The sequence below is a fragment of the Marmota monax genome, unplaced genomic scaffold, assembly GCF_021218885.2.
Source record: "Marmota monax isolate L192 unplaced genomic scaffold, Marmota_monax_Labrador192_F-V1.1 WCK01_AAM20220418_F8-fsc00200, whole genome shotgun sequence".
NCBI lineage: Eukaryota > Metazoa > Chordata > Mammalia > Rodentia > Sciuridae > Marmota > Marmota monax.
In genome coordinates, this window is record NW_026692549.1 from 1,751,815 (window position 1) to 1,773,313 (window position 21,499).

Below are 21,499 nucleotides of genomic sequence, written 5' to 3' on the forward strand. Positions count from 1 at the left end.
ATGCAAGGATATTGAGCTGGGTAGAAAATGACTGGATTTGTGTTTGCAAAGACTGTCACACAGAGAAGAGATTGGAGCCAGTCAGAGCAGGGTAGGAAGGCCCATCAGGAAGCTTTTCATAACTAAGTAAGGGACAGTGGCCCAATAGCCTCAGACGGGGAGCAGGAATGAAGGGAAGTGGAGATGTTAGGGAGGTGTTTGGATTGCTCATCACAGACCCACGGGACATGTTAAGGGCTGGGACGTCCCTCCTCCAGTGGGTCAGCCCTGGGTACAGAGCCCTGCTGTCCCAGAGGCCTGGAGTGCAGTGAAGCTCACCTAAACTGGTCTCTGCTCTTGGGAAGTAGGGACACTGGACACTGGGCACTGGGCACAGGAAAAACTGCTGGTCCAGTAAGTAAATGTGGACTTCTGAGATGGCCAAGGATGGGTGAAGAGGCAGGGGGATGGGAAGGGGCATGAGAGACTCTATCCACCTGGTGGGGAGGTGGTGATTCACCAAGAGACATGCCTGGTGACCAGGGCCTGGGCCAGCAAGCTTTCCAGGCAAGGCTATGGAGGAGAAGGGGACAGTAGGGACAAAACTCCAGGCAAGGGACACCTGGTGGCATCTTCAGTGATGGAGGGCCTAAAGGAAGGGATGGGTCTGGAATGAAAAGGGCGTCCCTCCTGCTAGGGCTCAGGGTGGCCTGTGAGGTCCTGACCCAAGGATGGTGAATGTGGCTTTATGGGGAGATGAGGCCTTTGCAGCTGTGACTGGCTAAGGTAAGGTCATCCTGGAGCAGGGGTCACCCAGGGACAGAAGAGAAGACGCCCTCAGCAGGAGGCCAGGCGCACAGCCAAGGAGCACAGAGGGCTGGCACGCTGCAGAGACGTGGCCACACTGGACCTTGGGGTCTGCACCCTCCTAAGAGGCCTCTGCCTGTGGTTGAAGAGGAGCACCAGTTCCTGGCAGGCATGGCCTGGGCCCAGAAACGCACCCTGCTCAGGGTGGCCACGTGCTGGGTGCCAGCACAGATGTGTGTCCTGAGTAAGCCAGCACCCGGGACCTGACACAGCGGGCAGCTGTGTTGTGGGCCCTAGTCCTGACGGGGCCTCGGGAAGCAGGACTAGGCTGGTGGTGAGCCCTGGTTCTGATGGGGCCCCCGGGAGCAGGACTGCCGCAGTCTGGCTGGGCACAAATAACTGAGCCGCCACAAAGCCTTGTAGGTTCAAACAGCAACTACTGTATTTCAACTCTCACCGGCACTGCACGCGCGCTTTCTGCGAACCCCACCCACGTGGCCCTTCCAGGAACACCACACACCGGAAAATCCCTCCTCCGGCACTTCCCCAACCAATGGGAACTCTCCAGGAATCCCTGCGAGAACTCCAAAGTAGCAGGCCAGCAGTAGAGGCGGACACAGCTTAACATAACCATCATCATCTCAATGGCTCGCTGGTGTCCTCTCTCAACCACTCCCTTCTGGCACAAATGCCATGCGTCATTCCGACTTGGCTGTGGCTCTCAGCACAGGACTAGGCCGATGGTGAGCCCTGATCCTGACTGAGCCCCAGGAAACAGGACTAGGCCGATGGTGAGCCCTGATCCTGATGGGGACCCTGGGGAAACAGGACTAGGCTTTTGGTGAACCCTGGTCCTGACTGGACCCTGGGGAAGCAGGACTAGGCTTTTGGTGAACCCTGGTCCTGACTGAGCCCCAGGAAACAGGACTAGGCCAATGGTGAGCCCTGGTCCTGATGGGGCCTGGGGAGCAGGACTAGGCCAGTGGTGAGCCCTGATCCTGACTGGACCCTGGGGAAACAGGTCTAGGCCGATGGTGGGCCCTGGTCCTGATAGGGCCCTGGGGAGCAGGACTAGACTCATGGTGGGCCCTGGTCCTGGTGGGCCCCAGGAAGCAGGACTAGGCCAGTGGTGGGCCCTGGTCCTGATGGGCCCTGGGAACCAGGACTAGACTCATGGTGGGCCCTGGTCCTGGTGGGACCCCAGGAAGCAGGACTAGGCCGATGGTGAGCCCTGGTCCTGACAGGGCCCTGGGAAGCAGAAGCAGGCCAGTGGTGAGCCCTGGTCCTGATGGGGCCCCGGGAAGCAGACAGGGTCTATCTTCTGGACTTTCTCTCTCCTGTACCTCAGGAGAGAGAAAGTCCCGTGGTCCCGTGGGTGTGTGAAAGCAGAATACTCAAGAAAGTTAAGAATGAAAGAAATAAGAATGTGGTAAGGGGGTGTAGGGCAGTGACAGCGGAAGGGAACGGGTGTGAGGCAAACAGCAGTCGCGCCCCAGCCAGAGCTCGGCATCGCCGTTAGGCCACTCGGCCCACCACTTGGCCCAGTGTGTCTTCTGCTCCTGGCGCCCATCTTGGAAAGCAAGGTGCTGCTCTTTCCAGCCATACAGTAGATGAGGAAACTGATGCTCACAAAGGCATGTGGCTGCCCAGAACACATAGCTGGCGACATTGCACGTGGCTTTGGATGCAGACCAGGCTGGCCTGTCCCCTCCACTTTCTGGCCTGAGTCCCTGGCTGATGGTTGGAAGCCACTGGGGCATTAGGGAATCCATCTCCCCAACCCTGCAGGCCCCAGGTCACCCTGGGTTGTCAGGACTCAGGGATAGGCCTGAGGGTTGGAGGTCCAGGTGGTCAGGGAGGCCAGGGATCAGGAAAGCGCGGAGGCTTCCTCAGAGTCTCCTGACTACCCCATTGTCTCCAGTGTGGGAAACAGAGATGCTTAGGCTGAAATGTAGCCTGGCTTCCAGAACTGGCCCTCGCTTTCCCACGGAGAGGGCCCGATGCACAGGTGGGCAGGGAGTCACCTGCCGCTGCTGTCCCTTGGATCTAAAGACGCAGATTCAGCTGGGTGTGATCTCATCGTGCTAGGGAGAGGAAACCCAGTCAGAGAAAGCTCAGTCATTATCCCAAGCCCAGTGGATCCCACCAGTGACAGTGACGGCATCGCTACTAAGCCCTGCTCGGGGTCTGGCTCTCCTTCCTGTCTCTGCTCAGGCAGGCCCGCAGCAGAGCACAACCTGCCTTTGATCTCATGAGGCGGGTGGCTCACTGCTCTTGCGTTCCATGTCCCAGCCCAGCCATCCTGGGGAAGCAGCCTCTCGACACTGACAGGCTGCTTAAGAGCTGGTGTTACTGTTGATGTCTGGATGTAGATGTCACTGCTGGACGATGAAGCCTCCACAGGCATGGGTTTGGGAGGCCTCTTCTGCAGGAGAGGAGTCTGTTTTGTATGGTAGACGCGTGCCCTCCTCAGTAGGTGTCCCGTTGGGAAGTGGAAGCCAGAGATGACACATTTGGTGGGACTCCAGCCTCCCTCTGAGGACCCAGACCCAGTGCTCCGGGGATGGCCAGCATCAAGACCACTGGTAGAAGGCAAGGAGGGTTGTGAAGTGTCCCTATGAGAGATGCAGATGGCTCCTTGCACTGGCCAGAGGCAGGAGCCTCCCCTGGGGCAGAGGTGGTCCTGAGGCCTGAGAGCCCCAGGGCCAGGCAGGGAGTAACTTCCGGACACCACAAGAAGGTTTGCAAAGGCACTGACCTGCAGAACATCCCTCACTGGGACCACAGAGGTGTCTGGAACAGCAGAGAGTGGGGAGGGGGCAGACTCTCCAGGTTCAGATCCTGCTGACCGCTGACTGCATGCACTCTAGCTCTGTGGGCCTATTTCCCCTTCTCCTGCCTGAGTTGTCATGGAGGTGGGGACGTGGCAGCTCCGGGGTGCTTCTGGAACGTGGCAAACCTCTGGAACGTGGCAAACCTCAAACGCTTGGAGCTGCACGAGGTGCTGAGCCTGGCTGGGCAGGCCTAGGGCAGGCACTCTGGGAAAGCATGTCTGCTGTTGTTCTACAGCAACAGGAAGGCTGTGTGCCAGCTGCAGGTGGGCATCTCAGATGACCACCACCAAGGGCCACTGGCCTGAATCAAGGTGCTTGGGTGATGTCACCCCCAATAGTATCTCCTCGTCTTGTGCTTGTGCAGTTGGTTCAGTTCTCGGACAGGTGCTCACCATGTGTGTCAGAGGGTGTCCAGCATCTCCCAGCTGGCACTCTGCCAGCCCACCAACCACAGGAGGGGATGCCCCTTTATGTGGTCCGCTGACTTTGACGTGTATTCACGGGTGTCACACGCAAACCCTGGGGCCAAGGGCTGGGACGACTCCCTGCAAAATATGGGGAGGGGTCTTCTTGGAGGGACTCCTGGCTGCTGCCACCACATGGTCAGGGATGCCTGCTGGGCAGGAAGGAACTGAGAGGTCCCCTCAGAGAAGGAAAGCCCCAGGGTGGAGACAAGAGAGGTGATGCAGAGTTGGTATGGGGACCAGGTTGTGAAGGGCCAGTCCAGGCATCTGTGGGCCCTGGGGAGGAATGCAGATTGCAGAGGAAGCAGCACAGCAAGACAGGGGTGGAGGTGGCCTGCCGCAGTTGACCACAGACCTGAACAGAGCAATGCCACCCCTCCACCCATCTGTCCATAGAGGGTCTCCATGGTGACCGTGAGGGGAAGATGAGCTGGCAGTGCAGGGTATCCCTGGATCCCCTTCACTTTGTTCCGACCGTGTGGGCCGAGGATGGAATGGAGAGCACCCTGCATCCTGGCCAGCCCCAGGCACCTCTCGGCCGCCAGACACAGCCTGCAGCTACGTTGTGGGTCTCACCAACAAGGCCCTCCTCAGGCCGTGTTTTCCTGGGTTGTCAGTTTCTGCTCTTGAGTTGTCAGCAGTTGGGATTTCAGTGGTTTTACTTCTTCCCATTGTTACATTTCTGACAACTTCCTATGGAACATGTAGAGCTGTCAAGTTGTGTAAACCTGTTGACCACAGACCTGAACACAACAAGGCCACCCCTCCACCCATCTGGTGTCACACTGCTCTCCTGGGTCTCCTGCTGGTCAGAGACGAGCCCTCGGGCCACAAGACTGCGCTGCAGAACAGACAACCCGAAATGGCCTAATCATCCCTCTTCTGCGGCCCCCGCCCCCCGCCAGTGTGTGTCCCCAGGGGCTCACCTGCCTGTGTAGAAAGCAAGGCCCCTCCAGGACCCCTGAGTGTCCAGTCCCTCTGCCACCCCCTGCAGACCCCAAGGGGAGCCGCAGCCTGGCTTTCTGCAGGAGCTCCTTGGTCTTCTCAGACTCCTGGGTGCAGGCTGCAGACAGAGCCTGGAGGCCTTTGTTTCTGTACCCTGCCTACTCCCTTCCCCCCAAGGCTGTGTGCTTGGGACAGGGGAAAGGAAAGGAAGAGACGTGAGGGTTGGTGGGAGCAGGAAGCCCTGACCAGCACCTGGGAAACACTGACCTGCAGGCCAGGCCTCTACAGACCAACAGGCGCAGGTGATGCATTTAGGAGATCAGCGCCCACCCGTGGTTGAGTCTGTTCTGGTGCCAGGGTGACATGTTAGCCTGCTTTGTGTTTGGGGTCCCATTATGGGGAGGCTGGTTCATAGCTGGCCTGTGAGTCCTCTTTCCCAGCTTCACGGTTTCAGCCTTCCAGCCCATCTCTCTCCTCCTGTCTGCTACCTGTCCACTCCCTCCTGACCCATCTTGGTGCCTGACCTCCCCCGGGAAATTTGTTGAGCACCATCCTCAGCCAGCGTGGCCCACCAGGAGAGTTGGTGTGCGCCTACTGCCTGGGTTTGCCTTTGGGTTTGGTAAAGCATGGGCCTGGTCTTTTCCTGCCTTTCACACCAAGTCCAGCTCCCTGCAGCCCCATGTGGGTCTCCCTCCCCAGGGACTTCCATAGAGCTGGTGTTCAGCTCCTGTGTGCACACGGAAGCAGGGCCTCTTCAGTCTGACCCAGATGGGGGACATGGGTGACATTCACCAGCATGGGTCACAGCAGGCTGCCAGTCAGAGCTGGTTGTGGGATACAGCAGGTCACAGGTCACAGCAGGCTGCCAGTCAGTGCTGGTCTTGGGTCATAGCAGGTTGTGGGTCACAGCAGGTCACGGGTCATAGCAGACTGCCAGTCACTATCAATTTTGGGTCACAACAGGTTGTGCATCACAACAGGCTGTGGGTCACAACAGGTCATGGGTCACAGCAGGCTGTGGGTCACAGTAGGTCACAGGTCAGCAGCCTGTGGGTCACAGCAGACTGTGGGTCACAGCAGGTCACAAGTCACAGCAGGTCACAAGTCACAGCAGGTCACAGGTCACAGCATGCTGCGGGTCACAGCAGGCTGCAGTACAGCTTCGAGGGCACAGAGCAGGCGGCTGTGTGAGAGCCATGTCCGACTATCGTTTACTCTGTCTCATCATGAGCTGGATGTTCAAGTCTGTGGCCTCAGGGATTGGGGGAGGAGGACTCTGAATAAATGAACAAATGTGCAAAGCCGTCCGCCCTGTGGACATTCGGGGACAGGCAGTGGGAGTGGTGTGTGCCCCAGGCAGAGGCTGGCCTCAGTGTCGGGCAGGCTGACACTGGGGCTGGCCACAGAGGCGCCGTGGCCCTGGGGAAGTCTGGAGCTATTCCATGTCAACAGACAGCCCTGGCACCCTCGAGAGGCATGGAGGTGGCTCTGTGTGGGGCCACCTTTGGCCACTGTGGAGCAGGCAGGGCTGGCGGCAGGAGGGTGCTCCTGGTGTAGGTGCGGCCAGGGAGGGCTGACTGGGTGCAGTGGACCTGGCAGAGGCAGTCAGCACCGGGATGGGTGCAGGCCAGATAGAGGGCCCTGAGGACTCAGAGGCTGAGTGAGGGGATGGCACCAAGGTCGGCTGCCAGCCCCTGTCCTCAGAGCTGAGGGAAGGACGGGGCCCTGTTGAGACGGCACGAGTAATCCTCAGCCCTCCTCTGAGAGAGAGAGAGCCATGCCCACCCCTGGGCCAAGCGAGCTTCCTGTGCACCCAGGCAGGGCACCAGTTAGCGGTGGGGGAAGTGGGAGGGCGTGTCTGTGCCCCAAGAAGCTCCGTCCATCAGAGATGCACAGGGCAGCAGCTGTCCAGGGCCTGGAGGTCATAGGAGATTAGGCCCTGATGGGCCTCAGGGTGAGGTAGGAGGGTGACCAGGAGGTCGGAGAGGCTGGTGTGAAGGGCAGGGCAGGGACGAGGCTTGGGTGATGTGGCGCGACAGGCAGGAGCCTGGCTGGGAGAGCCCCGAGTGTCTGAGGGGCCATGGGACAGGCTGGTCCTCCTGAGGCCTACCTGCGAGGCAAGCAGACAGGCTTCACTGAGGGGCACGGGCTTGGAGGCTCAGCCGGGCTGGACTGGGACCTTGAGGCGAGGGGTCTGGGCTCTCACACCTCTGTGCCTCATTACCTCGCAGCCCCAGAAGGTGAGCAATCTCCCTCCCTTGGCCTGGAGCTGCCATCTCCCCTTCACCATTGCAGCATTAGGCCTGCCTTGCCCCTGAGCCTCTGTGGCTTATGCTGGGTGACCATGAGTTTGTTTCTGATGAGGCCTTGAGAGGAAATGTGTCTCCTCTCTCAGGTAACCACCTTCCCAGTGCTAGATGAAGACCCCTAGGCCATGGTCAGGCCCAGCAGAAGTGCAGAGACTAGCTAGAAGGATTTGTCAGACAGCTGTCCTGGGAGTGTGGCCACGTAGCCCTGCCGTGTCCCAGCCGTGTGACTCGGGCAAGGTGCTTGGTGTCTGTTGTGAAACGGCGACTGCAGCACCTGGCTCTCGGCACAGAGCAGGAGAGCCTGTGGACCCGCAGAGAGCCTGGCACACAGAAGGCACCTCATGATCCAGGGCTGCCGTCCTTGTCCATCTCCATGTTGTACTGACGCAGCCATGTACTCTCTTGTCCTGGCCAGCGTGGGAGAACTCTCAAATCTGCCCAGGAGTTCAGAGCATCCTGACCACCAGAGCAGAGGGGAAGCGAGGTCATTAGGAATTGCTAAGCCCACACTGGTGACCAGAAGGCAGTGTGTCAGGGCCTTGTCACAGGAGGGTCACAGCAGACACAAGCCCTCCCGCCCTGGAAACAGACTCGTGCCAGGCTCAGAACAGGGTGGGCGGCCCTTTGTCAGGGGTTTCCCACCTGAGATTCAGCAGGCCACAGACAACAGCTTTGCTCCTGCCATCAGCATGCAGGGACCTGTCCCATCATGTTCCCCGACGACACAGAACAGCCACCGTTTACCCAGGCTGACCGCGTGCGTCCTGTAGTGGATCAGCGACGACAGAGCGCATGGGAGGTTGTGCCCAGCCGTGTGCAAACCCTGTGCAAGGACCCAAGCGCCTGATGAATTTGTGTCCTTGGGTCCTGGAGCAGCTCCCGGATGCACAGGGAGGCTCTGTGTGCCCTCTGGGTGTCTCCTGCTCATAGACCAAGGGGATGGCCCCTTGCAGTCCAGCGTGTTGGGGTTCTGGTACCTGACGTACACCTGTGTCTTATGGGTGCCCTTGTCTGGGGGACCTCTATCTCCCGAGCATCCTGGGTTCCTGTGAGGGTTTCCATGGCAACAGAGCAACTACAACTCGTCTGTGGGTAATTACAGCCCTGGAGTTCACCAAGCAGCTTTGGAGATGGAAGAGGGGTGCAGAGGTCGCCCCCAACACCACGCCCAAGGTGACTTCACTCTCGAATGCCAGCAAATAACTTGCCCACTGCGGCTCTCTGCAAAATGCCTCTCCCGTCCTGGGGCAAGAAGGCCCTCTCCAGATGCTCGCAGGCAGAGGGGCTTCTGGCTGGTGGGGGATGTCAGGAGGAGCACTGAGGCCTCTCTGCCCTTCTCCGCCCCTCCCTCCCCTCTCAGCAGGGCCGCCTCTGCCTGCTCCTGGGAGTGTCTACAGCCTCAGGAAGCTGTTCCCTGCTTCTCACTGAGGGGAGCCTTCTTCCCTATGAGTGGTGAAGGCTACCAGCCTCCAAGAGTCCCAAACTAAGTGAAGATAATGAGGCTAAAAACAAATAAGATCACAAAATAATAAATAAACAGAAGGGATAGCCAGCCAGCCCAGGAGAACAAGGAAGGCAGGCTGTGTCCCAGGCCCCTTGTGCTGGGCCCTCCCTGTGTTGCTGGTGGCTGCCTAGGACCCTCAGATGTCAGGGGCCCGAGGGAGGGCAGGTGTGGGTCAGGAGACAGGCATGCCAGGCTCGTGCCACCGAGCCACATCCCCAACCTGAATCTCCTCACTTTTTAGGGAATTTGAACTTTCACCTTAAAGATCCAAATCTCAAAATATTGACAACAAAGTCATTTATTTATATATATATATATATATATATATATATATATATATATATAAAAGAAAACGGAATTAAATTTGACATGGGCCCCTTCTGGTCTCCTCCCTTTGGACCACATGGCCAGTGCTTCCTGTGAGAGTCCCTTGGTCTGCCATGTGCCCCCGCACGTGAGGTCATTCCTCAGCATGTGCTCATGTGGCCAGGGCTGGTCATGGTCACTGAGTGTGCTGCTCGGGCCTCAGCGGCTCTGATGCCCTCCCTGTTCTGCTGCGGGGCCTGGTGGTGACCAGCCACGGGGCACAGGCAGGAGCAGCCTGTGCTCAGAGCTAACAGGTGAGCGCTGGACCTGGGCTCTTGGGCTTGGACTCTGCCTTTTGAGCAAAGACGGGAGGATGTCCTGAGGCCAGGACAAGCCCCAGGAACACACCCCTTCACTCAGCTCAAGAAACCTGGCCTGTCACTCCCTTAGGACCCTTCCTGGGGACTGTGACCTCTGGTCCACGGGAGCCACAGCTGGGGCCAGAGACTGGAGCAGGAGGCCACGTGGGGGGTGTGGACCTGGGGTGGACGTCCACGTAGTGGTGGTATGACTGCAGGGCTTCTCTGCCTGTCCCCTCTGTGGAACAGGGCAGTTGCAGCACCTGCCCCTGTGGTAACTGTGAGGTCTTCCAGCTGAAGTGGGAGCCCCAACCTGGAGGAGAAGGGGTGGCCTTGCAGAATGTCCACCAGGGGAGAGGAGCAGGCACCCTCATGTCCGAGGACCGCAGAGGCCCTGCAGCTCTGCTCCGATGCTCCCAGCACTGAACACAGAGGCAGGGAGTGGGGCCTCGCTGGGCCAGAGTTCCCCATCCGCTCTGCCTCCTATGGGGACACCGACCGTGGAGAGGGGGTGAGGGACCAGCGCTGCTCTTGGGGGTGGCGGGAGAGGCAGCATGGCTGGTGGAGCGTGGTGGGCTGTGCCGGCGCTCAGGGGCCTCCTGTCCCCACAGCACATGCGTGAGGCTGCTGAACGGCGGCAGCAGCTGGAGTTGGAGCATGAGCAAGCCCTGGCTGTCCTCAACGCTAAGCAGCAGGAGATCGAGCTTCTGCAGAAGGTGAGGCTGGGTGGGAGGGGGTGGGGGGGGCGGCATGAGGGGGGCATCACGGGCTGCAGGGCCCCTCCTCCCTGCAGGTCCCCCGTTTTTGCTCCACCCTGCTCTGCCTTCTCTTGAGCTGCCTGGAAGCCACATCCAGTGGTGCACAACGGGGTGTCCACCCTGGGAGGCCCGAGAGGGTGCTCTGACCCGTGCCTGGCACGGACTTGACGGCTTCGGCTTTGGGGAAGATCCACCTGCAGCACAGACCCAGTGACAGTGTAGAGATGTCCACCCTGCCACCCTGCCTGGGGTGCACCATGCCAGAAACGCAGGGCAGGGTCCCAGTGTTGTCGTGTGGGGTGGGGATGGGACCTCAGTTCCACCAAGCGTCCACCCAACTGCCATGCTTGTGTGGAGTGCGGCATGTCCATACCGTGGCCCAGTAGGGCACCACTGAAAGGGGAAACTTGGTTTGTATCCACTGTTGGCACGGTATGTTATTAAGTGAGCAAGTTGCTGAGCAGTATTTATAGCAAGATCAGAGGGGGGGAGAGGAAGAGAGAGAGAGAGAGAGGGAGAGGGAGAAGGAGGGGAGGGGGGGAGAGGGAGAGAGAGAGAGGGAGAGGGAGATGGAGGGAAGGAGGAAGAGAAAGAGGGAGAGAGAGGGAGAGAGGGAGAGGGAGAAGCTGAGGGAGGGAGAAGAGAGGAATCAAGAGAAAGAGGAGGAGAAAGGCGAGACGGATGGCAGGGAAGGAGAGAAGAAGGGACCAGCCAGCCAGGAGTCAGGTGCGTCCCCAGGCACCTGTGACTGGTGGGCTAAGGATGGTGGCCCTGCCCTTTAGTGTGCTGTCTCAACAATGGGTAGGAAGTCCCTCTTGCAGGAACAAGGGGCTGGTTGGCCCCGAGGAACTAGAACTATTCTAGACCTGAGAACAGTGTCTCCCCGATGCCCAGTGTCCTGGCTCCTGCCCACTCCTCCTCCTGGCAGGGCAGTGGGCCCTCCGGCAAGATCACCTGGTCAGGGCTGGCAGAGGGATGAAACCCCAGAGGGCTGTGGTCGGTGCTCATGGCCCTGGCCCTGCCATTGGCTGTTGAGCCCAGGCCAGGCCTTAGGTCTCCACGGAGGCCCGTAGCCATCCATGGCCTCTCTAGTCCTTGACCTCACAAGAGCCACGTGATGCTTCCCACCAGGGCTGGGGGTGAGAATCGCCACTGTTCTCTTCCAAGGTTGATTAGCAAGGGCTGGGGCAGCAGCCAGATGACTCCTGGTGGCCTTCCTCCAGTCGTTCCGGAAGCCTCCTTCCAGGGGTCGACTTCACCAAGCCAGCGCTGATGGGAACCCACAGAACCTCTGTTGCTGCCGCAGAAGTTGGCTGTCCCCTGATAACCACATGTGTGGTGCCTGGGAGGAACCCTGCTGGGTTGCAGGTGGAGGGACATACTGCTCTGGTCTTCCTCCGTCCTGCCCGGGGGCCTCCCCCATGGCCGGGAGGGAACCTGCATTCATTCATGTCAACGGGGAAGCCACATCCCCAGGCTGGCCCCGTCTGACACACAGAAGTCTGCAGAGCTGCAAGTACTGACCAGCAAGGACTCTGCTTCTGGACAGTGACGAAGTAGCTGACACCGAGGAGGACAGCAGGCTGCTCCTGGTCATCCTCTTGCCTCGGCGTCTACTTTCCCTCGCTCTCTGTTTACTTATTTTGCATGGCTCGTGGTTTTCTCTATTTTTGGACACACTGATGCTTCCTCTGGGGGAGGAAGAGAGACCAGATGAACTATGGACGCACCAATTGTGTAATTTCTTGGAAACTCTGAATCTTAAAGCAGATACTGAGCGTCAAGTGAAATGAGATTGGCGAGCTCTCCCCGGAGTCCACTTCCTAGCCAGTTCCACCCTGGATGTCTGTCAGGAGGCCTGAGCTGACCGTCCACCTGCTCACTTGTTCATCAAGGACTGGTGGTCCCTGGATGCCACTCAGCTGATCCTGGGAAAGGGGTGGTGTTGTCCAGGGAGCCTGGCCTCTGCCCAGTGGGAGCAAGTGAACACACACTAGGACCAGGCAGCCCAGCCCGAGCCACGACAGGCGCCCCCGGGAAATGCAGAGAGGAGTGGAGGTGTGACGGGCAGTGGCTGTGGGTGAGGGTGACATCTAGTGAGCAGAAGACGCCCCCCTGCCACGGGCCAGGGAAGGGCGCAAGTCCTCAGCAGGAGCAAGCTCAGCACGACGGAGAGGACAGAGGCCAGGGAGGCGGGCTGTGGGCATCGAAGGGACAGGGCTTGATCTTGGACTGCAGGCACAGAGCTGGATTCTAACCCTCAGGCCACCAGAAAACTGGCGTCCAGCCCAAGATGTCGTTGACCCCGCCCCCCCGCCCCCGCTAGGATAAAAGCCAGTCACCGTGCTTGGCCTGTCCAGGCCCTGCGGGGGTCTGAGGGGTGCTGACACAGGAGAGCTACCTGGTGTCTCTGTCCACATCCCCGAACCCTCTTGGAGCCCACCCTCTTCACACTACCAAGCAGCTAATTACCCCATGCGTGGACTTCACGCCCAGGGCTTGGTTCTCTGCCCTCATTTTCTCTGACCCAAAGGCCCCGTGTACACAGCAGGCTTCCGGGACCGACCCAGCCTGGATCTGTCCTGTCCACACACCCCTCTAAAGTCACCCTCTGACTGAAAGCTGGTGACCTCACCTGGCCCTGGGGGATTAAGACCCACTTGTGTGTGGCCTCCTGGGTTTGGGTCTCAGCCCAGATGCCCCCTGGGAGCCCCGGTTCTTTCCCCAGGCTCTGGGGCATCACCAACCTCCTGCCCCACTGACCCCCCCACCCCCAAGTCCTCAGCACTGCACACCAGCCACCTGGCCCGGCTCTGCAGATGGTGGCGTGTCCCCTGGTCTAGCTCTGGCTTCCTACTGGAGTTAATCGCTGCCCTGGTCATCGCCAGCTTCCAACTCCCAGTCCCAGACTCCCAGCTGGAGCCAAGAGCTCCTTCAGGACCGTCCTTGCCCTCCCTGGTCCTCGGCACCCACGTTCCCCGAGCTCCTGCTGGATGGAGCCCTGGCCTCTTCCTGCAGGCCAGGCTGCTCCGGAGGCTGCATGCGGAAAGGGGTCCCGGGAATCCCTCTCTGCTGGACCCTCTGCCCTCCAGATCCCAGGAGCCCTTTCTCTGGACGCAGAGGGTGCGTGAGCAGCCAGGAGCGTGTCTGGAATGTGTCTGGGTACTGCCCCTTCCTGGCACGTGGCTTCCTCTGGGGCCACTTTTCCAGCCACAGCCACCCTGAGGACAGGCTGGGCATGCAGACAGTGAAGGCCAGGGAGCCGGGCCCATCGCCTGGCACAGGTGCCTTCCTGTCCTTGGTGGCCCCTCCCCCTCACAGTGTGGGGCTGGGGGAGACCGTGACACTGTGCCAAGGCACTGCTATATTGAAGGGCAAGCAGGCCGAGGGACCCACGGCCTCATACAAGGCTGTCCTTGTGGGAGTCAGGTGAGATGGGCAGCCTGCCAGCCCTCCTCCCAGGGGCCTGGGCAGAGTAGGAAGGCAGGGAGGCCAGGGTGAGGCCCGTTCTGCAATAGCCACAGCTTCCCACGGGATGGGGAGGGAGTGCTCACAGGGCCTTGCTGTCCTACTCAAGGGGCATGAGCACCTCAGGTCAGCAATGCCCAGGGACGCGGCCAGGCCAGACAGGGTGAGGCTGGGCTCTGGATAACGCTGCACTGAAGGAAGCATCTGCAAGGGACTGGCATGGCCCTTTCCGCAGAAGACTGGCCTTTTTGCCTTTGCTGGACCACCAAACCTGTCCCCTCTCAGGGCTTTTGTCTAGAATGCAGGTCCCCAGGCCATTGCAGAACTGGCTTATTTTGTCAGGGAGTCTGTGCTCTACTGCCCATGTGGCACAGGGCATGGGACGCCAAATGTGACTGCTTATTTCTGTGCTTGCCTTTTGTCAGGACACAGCGTCCACATCCCAGGGCCTTGCCTGACACACAGTAGGTGCTCAGGAGCATCTGAGGAAAGCTTATGGTCAGGCCAGAGTACGAGGACAGGTGCTGGATTCGAATCCTCCCATGCCCATGGATTGAATTCGCAGCCCCCCCACAGCCCCCAAGAGCTGTGGGCACAGGACCCTGCATGTCAGCAATGGGATACCTGAGGACAAAAGCGGGCTCAAGACACGGTGACAACTCCGAGCCCTTATCTCTAGGCCAGAGAGACCCCTGGAGTCCACCCACCCCCTGTTTTTGAGGGTTTCAGTCTTGGGTGGGCCACGTCCAGTCCTACAGCCACCCATGGAATGAGCAAAGAGTTTCCATTTTTAAAATGCATCTGTGGATCTGACTAGGTCGACTATTGTTTAAACTTCTTGTGGCTGGCGAGCTGATTGTGGTCAGTTTCAAGGCTGTTGTTGAGATGTCAGAGCTGGAGAGGCCGTGGTCTCGTGCTCTGGCTCAGGCCACCTCCCTGGGAGGCCGCATCCTGTTGTGTGGGGAGCAGGCGTGGGCTCTGCACTTCTCCAGACACACCCCGGGTGTTGGTGTATGTTGCCAGCTTGCTGAGTCTGCCCAGGGCCAAGGCAGGGTACCCATGGAGGCTCCACGGGTTCCCAGGGTCTTGTTTGCTTTCTGTGGAACTGACTTGAAAGACACCGATGAAGGCCCTTGGCTCCTCCATCCTACCAACCCACTGCCGTGACCCCTGGGCAATTCCTAATCTGAGTGTCAAGGGGACTGTTCTGCTCTTGTGCCTGCATGGCTGGCTTGGAGTCTCTGCTGTGGCCTCCTGGGCAGCTGGTCCTGGGACAGCAGCCCCTCCTTCCAGCCTCAGGGGCCCAGGGTGCCCGGGGGGCCTCAGTCCTCTGGAGTTGCACCCTCAGTGTGGTCTATTCTGCAGGGTGGCACCTGCCTGCCCGTGGGCGGGGCCCTGGGAGGGAGCCTTGCTCACTGCTGCTGAGATTGTGCAAGGACTCGGCTCTGCCAGGTCCATCTGTTAACTTTTGTTCTAACTGATTGTCCAGGGGCCCAGCCTGCAGGCAGCCTGGCAACATGAGCCTACATTTCTATCCAGAGCCCAGGACTGAATTGCTGCCAGCCTGGCTGGGCGGTGCCGGCCGCCTTGGCACTGCCCTGTGGGCCTGCCGGGCGAAGGCCTCCCGATTCCACGGATGCCACGGGGCATTGTTTGTGCAGGCCCGCAGGTCCCCTGACCCAGACTGGCCTTTTTCACGTTCTGTTATTTATTATGGCTCTGGTGGGTTTTTCTGAGAAAGGAACAATTTTGAGCACTTGCCATCTGGGCTAGCTAGAGAAGAGCATGATTGACAAGCGGAGTCGCGGTCACTTGCCTGGCTCTCGGCCCCTCCTGGGAGGCATGGGAGGATGCTGTGGGTGTGGATGGACCCCGGGAAGTGCGAGCCCTTTTTCATGCTAGTCGGTGCCAGGATCCAGGTCCCCCTCTGTCCACCCACACGCAGTCTTCCCAGGGAGAAGCCGCAGCTGCGAGGACATTGCCTACTTGCCTATTTGTGACGGACGACGCCCCAGACGTATTTCTCCAGGCTGAACAGTGGGTCTCAGCTTAGCACCGGGGTCTTTCTTGGTGCCCGATACTCCTTCTCCAGACATCAGTGCTTCTGCCATGGGAGTGTCTGAGCCCACTGAGCCCTGCAGAGTGGGGTACACAGCGGGGTGGGGGGTGCACCCAGGAGCCCTGGTTCTCAGACCCTCCCAATGAGCTTCCATTTCTCCAACTTTACAATGAGGGGTGCCACGGTCTCAATGGTGGATGATGGTGTTCATTCAAGGACTCTCGGCTTCAAGAGATGGAAAATCCACAAAGGAAATCTTGTCCTCACCAGTAACTGGAAACCTGACTTCAGATATGGCTGATCCAATGCTCAAACCAGCTGGTTCCGACACAGCTAAATCCCAAGTGCCATTAGAACTCATTTCTCTCTGGATCGGCTCCCAACCTTCTCTAGGGCAACTCATTCTGGGGTTCCCCATGGCGGACCCTGGCCACGCCAACCTGGCTCCAATTTCGACTTCCCTCAGGTTATGGCCTAAAAGGGAGAAATCTCCCTCCCTCCCAGAAGGCCCAGGCCAAGTATCATTGCTCAACTTAGGCTTTGTGCCCCTGCTGATGCGCCAGTCTTTGAGAGTGTGAGACCTTGCTCATTTCCTCAGGGCAGGGGAGGGTGGATCCCAGCAACTTCAGGGGCCTTCCAGGAGAGGAGGCGAGGTCACAAACACAACTTAGATCATCACGATGCTGGAGCGTCCAGGTCGGAGAGGACAAGGAACAATGTTGCATTCCAAGGTTGCAGGAGTGGCCCTGTGCAGGGCCGCGGCTGTCCTGAGCCTGGAATGTCTTTGGTGACACTTGTAACATTTCCTCTGTAAGACCCCCACCCATGGCCTCTCCTTCTAGGCCAGGGAGATCTCGGCCCCTGAGCTGTTTGAGGTCACCCTTGCTGTTCGCCGTGTTTCCCTAAGGGTGAGGATGTGGGACCCGACAGCATGTGATGGCCTTGGCAGAACCACTCTGCTCTTTGGGGCTCAGCGTCCCTCCCTGGGCCGCTCTCAGGAACAGGACAAGACTGCCCACCCTCAGGCCCAGCCACATCCCAGGGCCCACCCTGTGTGGACCACAAGAGCATCAAACCCAGCCAAAGCCGCTCCTGGCCCTGGGGGAGACCCTGGGAGCGAGGGGCCCCATCTCAGAGCCACCAGCCCCTCCTTTCCTCTGACCACTGCTCTTCTCTCTCTCCATGCGGAAGGCTCAGGTTGAAGCTAAGAAAGAGCACGAGGGAGCCGTGCAGCTGCTAGAGGTGAGTGGGCCTCGTCTTTCTGGGGCCATGTCCACCTTTACCCCCAGGGCGATGTCTACCTTTTCCCCCGGGGACACTGGGGCATGGAGGGGAGAAGCCCTCCTCGGCCACACAGCCAGCGTCAGAGCTCCTGTCTCAGGGGCTGCTCTTAGGGGGAAGCCAGGAGTGGCCCCTGCCGGCCTGGGAATGGTCCCTAGGACTGTGGGCGAGCTCTCTCTGGGCCTCCTGTCCTCTGGTGGGTGGTGTGACACCAACCATGGGGAGGCACTTACAGGATCAGAGAAAGGACAGCCTAGCAGTCAAAGTGGTCAGTGCCACCAAGGCACTTCCAAGGGTACCATCCTCATGGGAGTGACCTTTTTCAGCCCCCCAGGGAGGGGGACTTGGAAGGAAAACTGCTGGGCTGGGTGACTTCATGGCAGTGGACACTGCTTGCCCTGGCTTTTGGTCCAAGGCCAGCCTCCTCTGCAGAAGGTGGACAGGCATCAAGGAAGGGCTCTTGGGGTCATTCTGGGGACCTTGGCCACCTGTACTCTTCATGCATGCAGAGCAGCAGGAGGCCTGAAGACAAGGGCGTGCAGTGAGCCACCTGCTAGGGGTAGGCAGAGTGGACTGCCCAGCGCCTCTCCTCCTGGCCGCCAGCCCCCAGTGAGTCCAAGCTCTCCAGATAATGGGCAGGGTCACCCCTTAAGATGGCCTGTCCCTACCCCCAGGGAAGAGCCTCCACCAAAAGCAGCATGTGCACCCTTGTGTGGCCTGGGGGAGGTTCAGTCACCGTCACGTATATGTGAGGTTGCTTTTCCAGTGTGTCCTTTAGTGAATGGGTGTCAGGGTACCATGTGAACAGGGTAGGAAACACAGCTGGGAGACTGCCCTCCCTAGGCCCCGCTGCCCCAGAAGGCCAGGCCCCCCTGCTCCACCCTCCCCTGGCTGCAGCCCCTGCCTCCAGGCCCCCAGAGTTCGTCCCTGGGGCTCCCCGCTGGGGCCTCCCCTGGGCTGTGCTCAGGGTCTGCTGTAGCCCCTCACCGCATGCTTTGACTGGCAAGAAGCATGTGCCTGGGTCGGGCAGAGGGGAGGGCGGCGTGGCTGCTGGGAATTGTCTATTCACAGTGTCTTTTTGTGATTGTGTCTTGCTTGGCTCCCCATGCAGAGCGCCCTGGACAGCATGCAGGTACTCCCAATAGCCCTGACCCTGCCCGTGTGCTGGTGCCCCTCAGCGGAGCCCCGGGCCAGCCCTGCCCTTCCCCTCCCCTGGGCTCCTTGAGGTGCTGCTGTGGGTGGGGCTCTGGGCTCCCAGCCTGGGGGCCCAGGAGCTTGCACTAGCCTGCAAAGTGCTGTCCCCTGGACTGTGGGGCCAGCCCGGGGCCCACGCTCTCCTGTGTCCTGCCAATGCTGTCACATAGTCCTGTGAATTCAGATGACCAATGGGGAAGAGAGGTTGTTACAATGATCTGGTCCTTTGGCAGCCACGGGATTGGGAGGGCACAGCTCAGTGCCCAGAATTCAGCACGGGTCATCCGAATTCACACCACACCCTGGGTGCTGTACCCTTCTGTCCTGCCTGCCCTGTGCCAACAGCAAGCTCCCTCCACGGCTGAGCGGGACAGCCCGGTTCTCCATGGGCAGTGGAGGTGGAGTATGAGCCGAGCTGTCCCTGGAGCCGGCCTTTGGGCATTTTGCAAGCCTCTGAGCCCACTTAGCATTCAGAAAAGGGCCAGCTCTTCTCTCTGCTGGAGGAGGGTCCTCAGGTGGACCCAGGCCCTGTGGTCTTGGCATCTCCTGGAAGCTTGCTGGAGGGGCAGACTCTGGAGCCTGGGATGGGTGTCTGTGATCTGTGTGCCCCCCAGGGATGGAGGCCACAGGGTCTGGTGACATTATTGGAGAGTCCAGGGCCCGAGGCTGCAGGGTCTGCAGAGTCCAGTGTTGTTGCTGGAGAGGCTGCCAGGCCAGCTGCTGGGAGGAGGGGATCTTTGGGGGTGCGGTTCTCTGAAGCCTGGTCAGCCCGTATTCTGGCTGTAACAGAGCTCCTCCCCGCCACCCCCAAGCCACTTACCTACCTCCCAGGATTGAGATATGGATATAAATTGGACCCATCGGGTTGGGTCATTGAAGGTGTGGTTGAGTGCAGCAGTTTTTGTTTCTGAGTGTACGGTGGTACATCCTGAATGTCACGAGGTGGCTGATGTAGACAGCACTCCTCTAGGTACAGAGAGGCCTGCGGAGGCTCACCTGGGAGGCCTGACCCTGCCCTTAGATGCCGCGTGCGGAAGTCCAGCCTTGGGACGTGGCAGCCCTGTTTCCTGGAGTGTGAGCGGGCAGCGTGCAGGTGGAGCCAGTCCCACTTGAACCCCAAGAGCCTGGTGGTCCGGAGCCCCACCCTGCTCTGGCTTTCTGCGGTCCCTGCGGGGAGGCCAGGCTGTGCTCTGGCAAAGCTGAGTCAGAGGTGGGGGGACTGCAAGCCCCACGCACAGCTCCATTTGACTGAGGCCCTGGCCTGCCTGCCCCATCCCTGTCACCTGCAGTCCCAGAGTCACAGCACCAGAGCGGGGAGCATGACAGAACTTAATCTTTAAAGCCACGGATGAGGTTGTCATTCTCTCATTTCACTAGTTAGGCAATCACGGCACAGAGACCTGAGCCACTTTCCCGGGGACACACAGCTCATAATTGGCAGAGCCAGGTCCTGAGGGCCAGTCTGCTCAGCAAGGTCACCTCCTAAGCACTGAGAAAAGTCCTGCAAGGAAGAGGTTCCCTGAACGGCAGTGCTGCCACACAGCACTTACCCAGTTCCCCTGCGATGGTCATCAGGAGCAGGCCTGACTGGCCGGAGGCAGAGGGATGCCCTCTGATGTCCTGAATTTCCAACAGCTCGGTGCACTCGAGGGGAAGCTGCCAGCTGGACAGGTCTGGGCATCTGGGCACAGGACTAGATAGAGATCCAGCCTGAGGTGCCACCCTAAGTCCTATGCCTTGTCCACTCAAGCACGGGGCAGCTCAGATACACAAGCCAGTCCACACCTCCTGAGTACGTCCAGTCCCACCAACAGTTGCCTGTCCTTGCTCATGCTTAGGAGAGAGCTGGTCACCTCACGGGGACACTGGCATGCTCATCAGCACACCCTGGCATCAGTGGAGACACAGCCAGCCATGGCTCCGGGCAGTGTGGCTCTCCGGACAGCTGTGGGCCCTCCCCACAGGTGGGATTCTCAGCATGGCCATTCACTGTCCTGGAGTGGGCACCCCACTCACTGGGCCGAAGGTCTGTGAATTACAGATGGCAGAGCCCCAGCCCCAGGACACAGTGGTTGTTGTGTGGGGACCTGTGTGGGACAGCTGGAGGTCAGTAGGGCCACAGGGCCACACAGCCTGCCCTGATTCGCCACTGGACCTGCCGATGCGGGGACAGGACCTGCACTTTCAGGATCGCTGTGTACAGCCCGCAGCCCCTGCCTCCAGTGGCCCCGGCCCTGCCAGACCTTGAAGCTTAGAATGAAGGGTTTCACCCTGAGACAGATCCCTGCTTCCCTTGAAGAACTGGAGTTGGGACCAGAGCGGTCTGGACAGAGCCATACCCGGGCCATGCTCCCCTCCTCCTGTGGGCGGCCCTGTGCCATTGGCTGCACTGCAGAAGGCACCGTGCACCACTCACGGTCAGCTCCCAGCACCTGCCCAGGACCTCCCGAGCTCAGCAGGCTGGAGCTCCACAGCCTTGTGTGGGTACCGGCTGGGACAGCACACCCCACACCGCTACTGGGGCCAGCGGCTCACAGTCCCCGGCCAGTGATCTGTACCGCGAAGACTGGACACTCTCTCTGCCCTCTGAGACGAGTGCCGTGTAGCCCAGAGCTTCCTGCCGACACTCTGCCCTGCCTCATCACCTTGGCCTCTTTCCACAAAGGGAAGCAGAGTCCAGCCTCCTGTGGACAGGACAGCCTCAAGGCCTTGTATCTCACTTCTGCGGGGACCTGGGGAGTGGGGCCTTTGGCTCAGTACAGGACGATCCTGTTGTTGGAGGCCTGTGGGCCAAGTCAAGCCCGGCTCCCTCTCTCCCTGAGAGCCCCCGTGCTGCTCAGGGAGGCCAGCCCCACCCAGACTTCCTCTGCCTGTGAGCCAGGGCCCTCAGGCTTCCTTGGCAGGCTCTCCACTGGACAGGCTCCTTCTGTGGTGACCAGCCTGTGTGGACACCTTCTCTGCGCCACTTTCTAGACCCAGTGCTGAGCAGGTGGGACAGACACAGGGGCAGACGTACCCAAGGGCCCACAACTGCAGGCCCTGGCGTGAGGCATTCCTGGGTGCAGAGTCCTGTGCAGGCTCATGTGACATCAGCTGTGCTCATGTCCTTGTGTGGGACATAGCATCCTCCAGCACTGGCCGTCCACACACTGCTGTCCTGGTCTTCACTGTGGCTGCCTGGCCTTGTGGTGTCATCGTTTTAAGACCCTATTTACTTTTTGAACCTCTTTAT

General features: G+C 59.8%; 1 protein-coding gene across 7 annotated transcripts in view; it reads left to right on the top strand.

Annotated features, from left to right (window-relative positions):
• The window catches only part of Rimbp2 (RIMS binding protein 2), a 168,524-nt gene that overhangs the window by 107,970 nt on the left and 39,055 nt on the right, over positions 1-21,499 (top strand). For all 7 annotated transcript variants that reach the window (XM_046445972.2, XM_058579754.1, XM_058579755.1 and 4 more), the window contains 2 exons: positions 10,119-10,223; positions 16,984-17,034. In XM_046445972.2, the coding sequence (XP_046301928.1) occupies positions 10,122-10,223; positions 16,984-17,034 (153 nt within the window). In that variant the 5' untranslated portion in view covers positions 10,119-10,121. The remainder of the gene's footprint in view (positions 1-10,118; positions 10,224-16,983; positions 17,035-21,499) is intronic.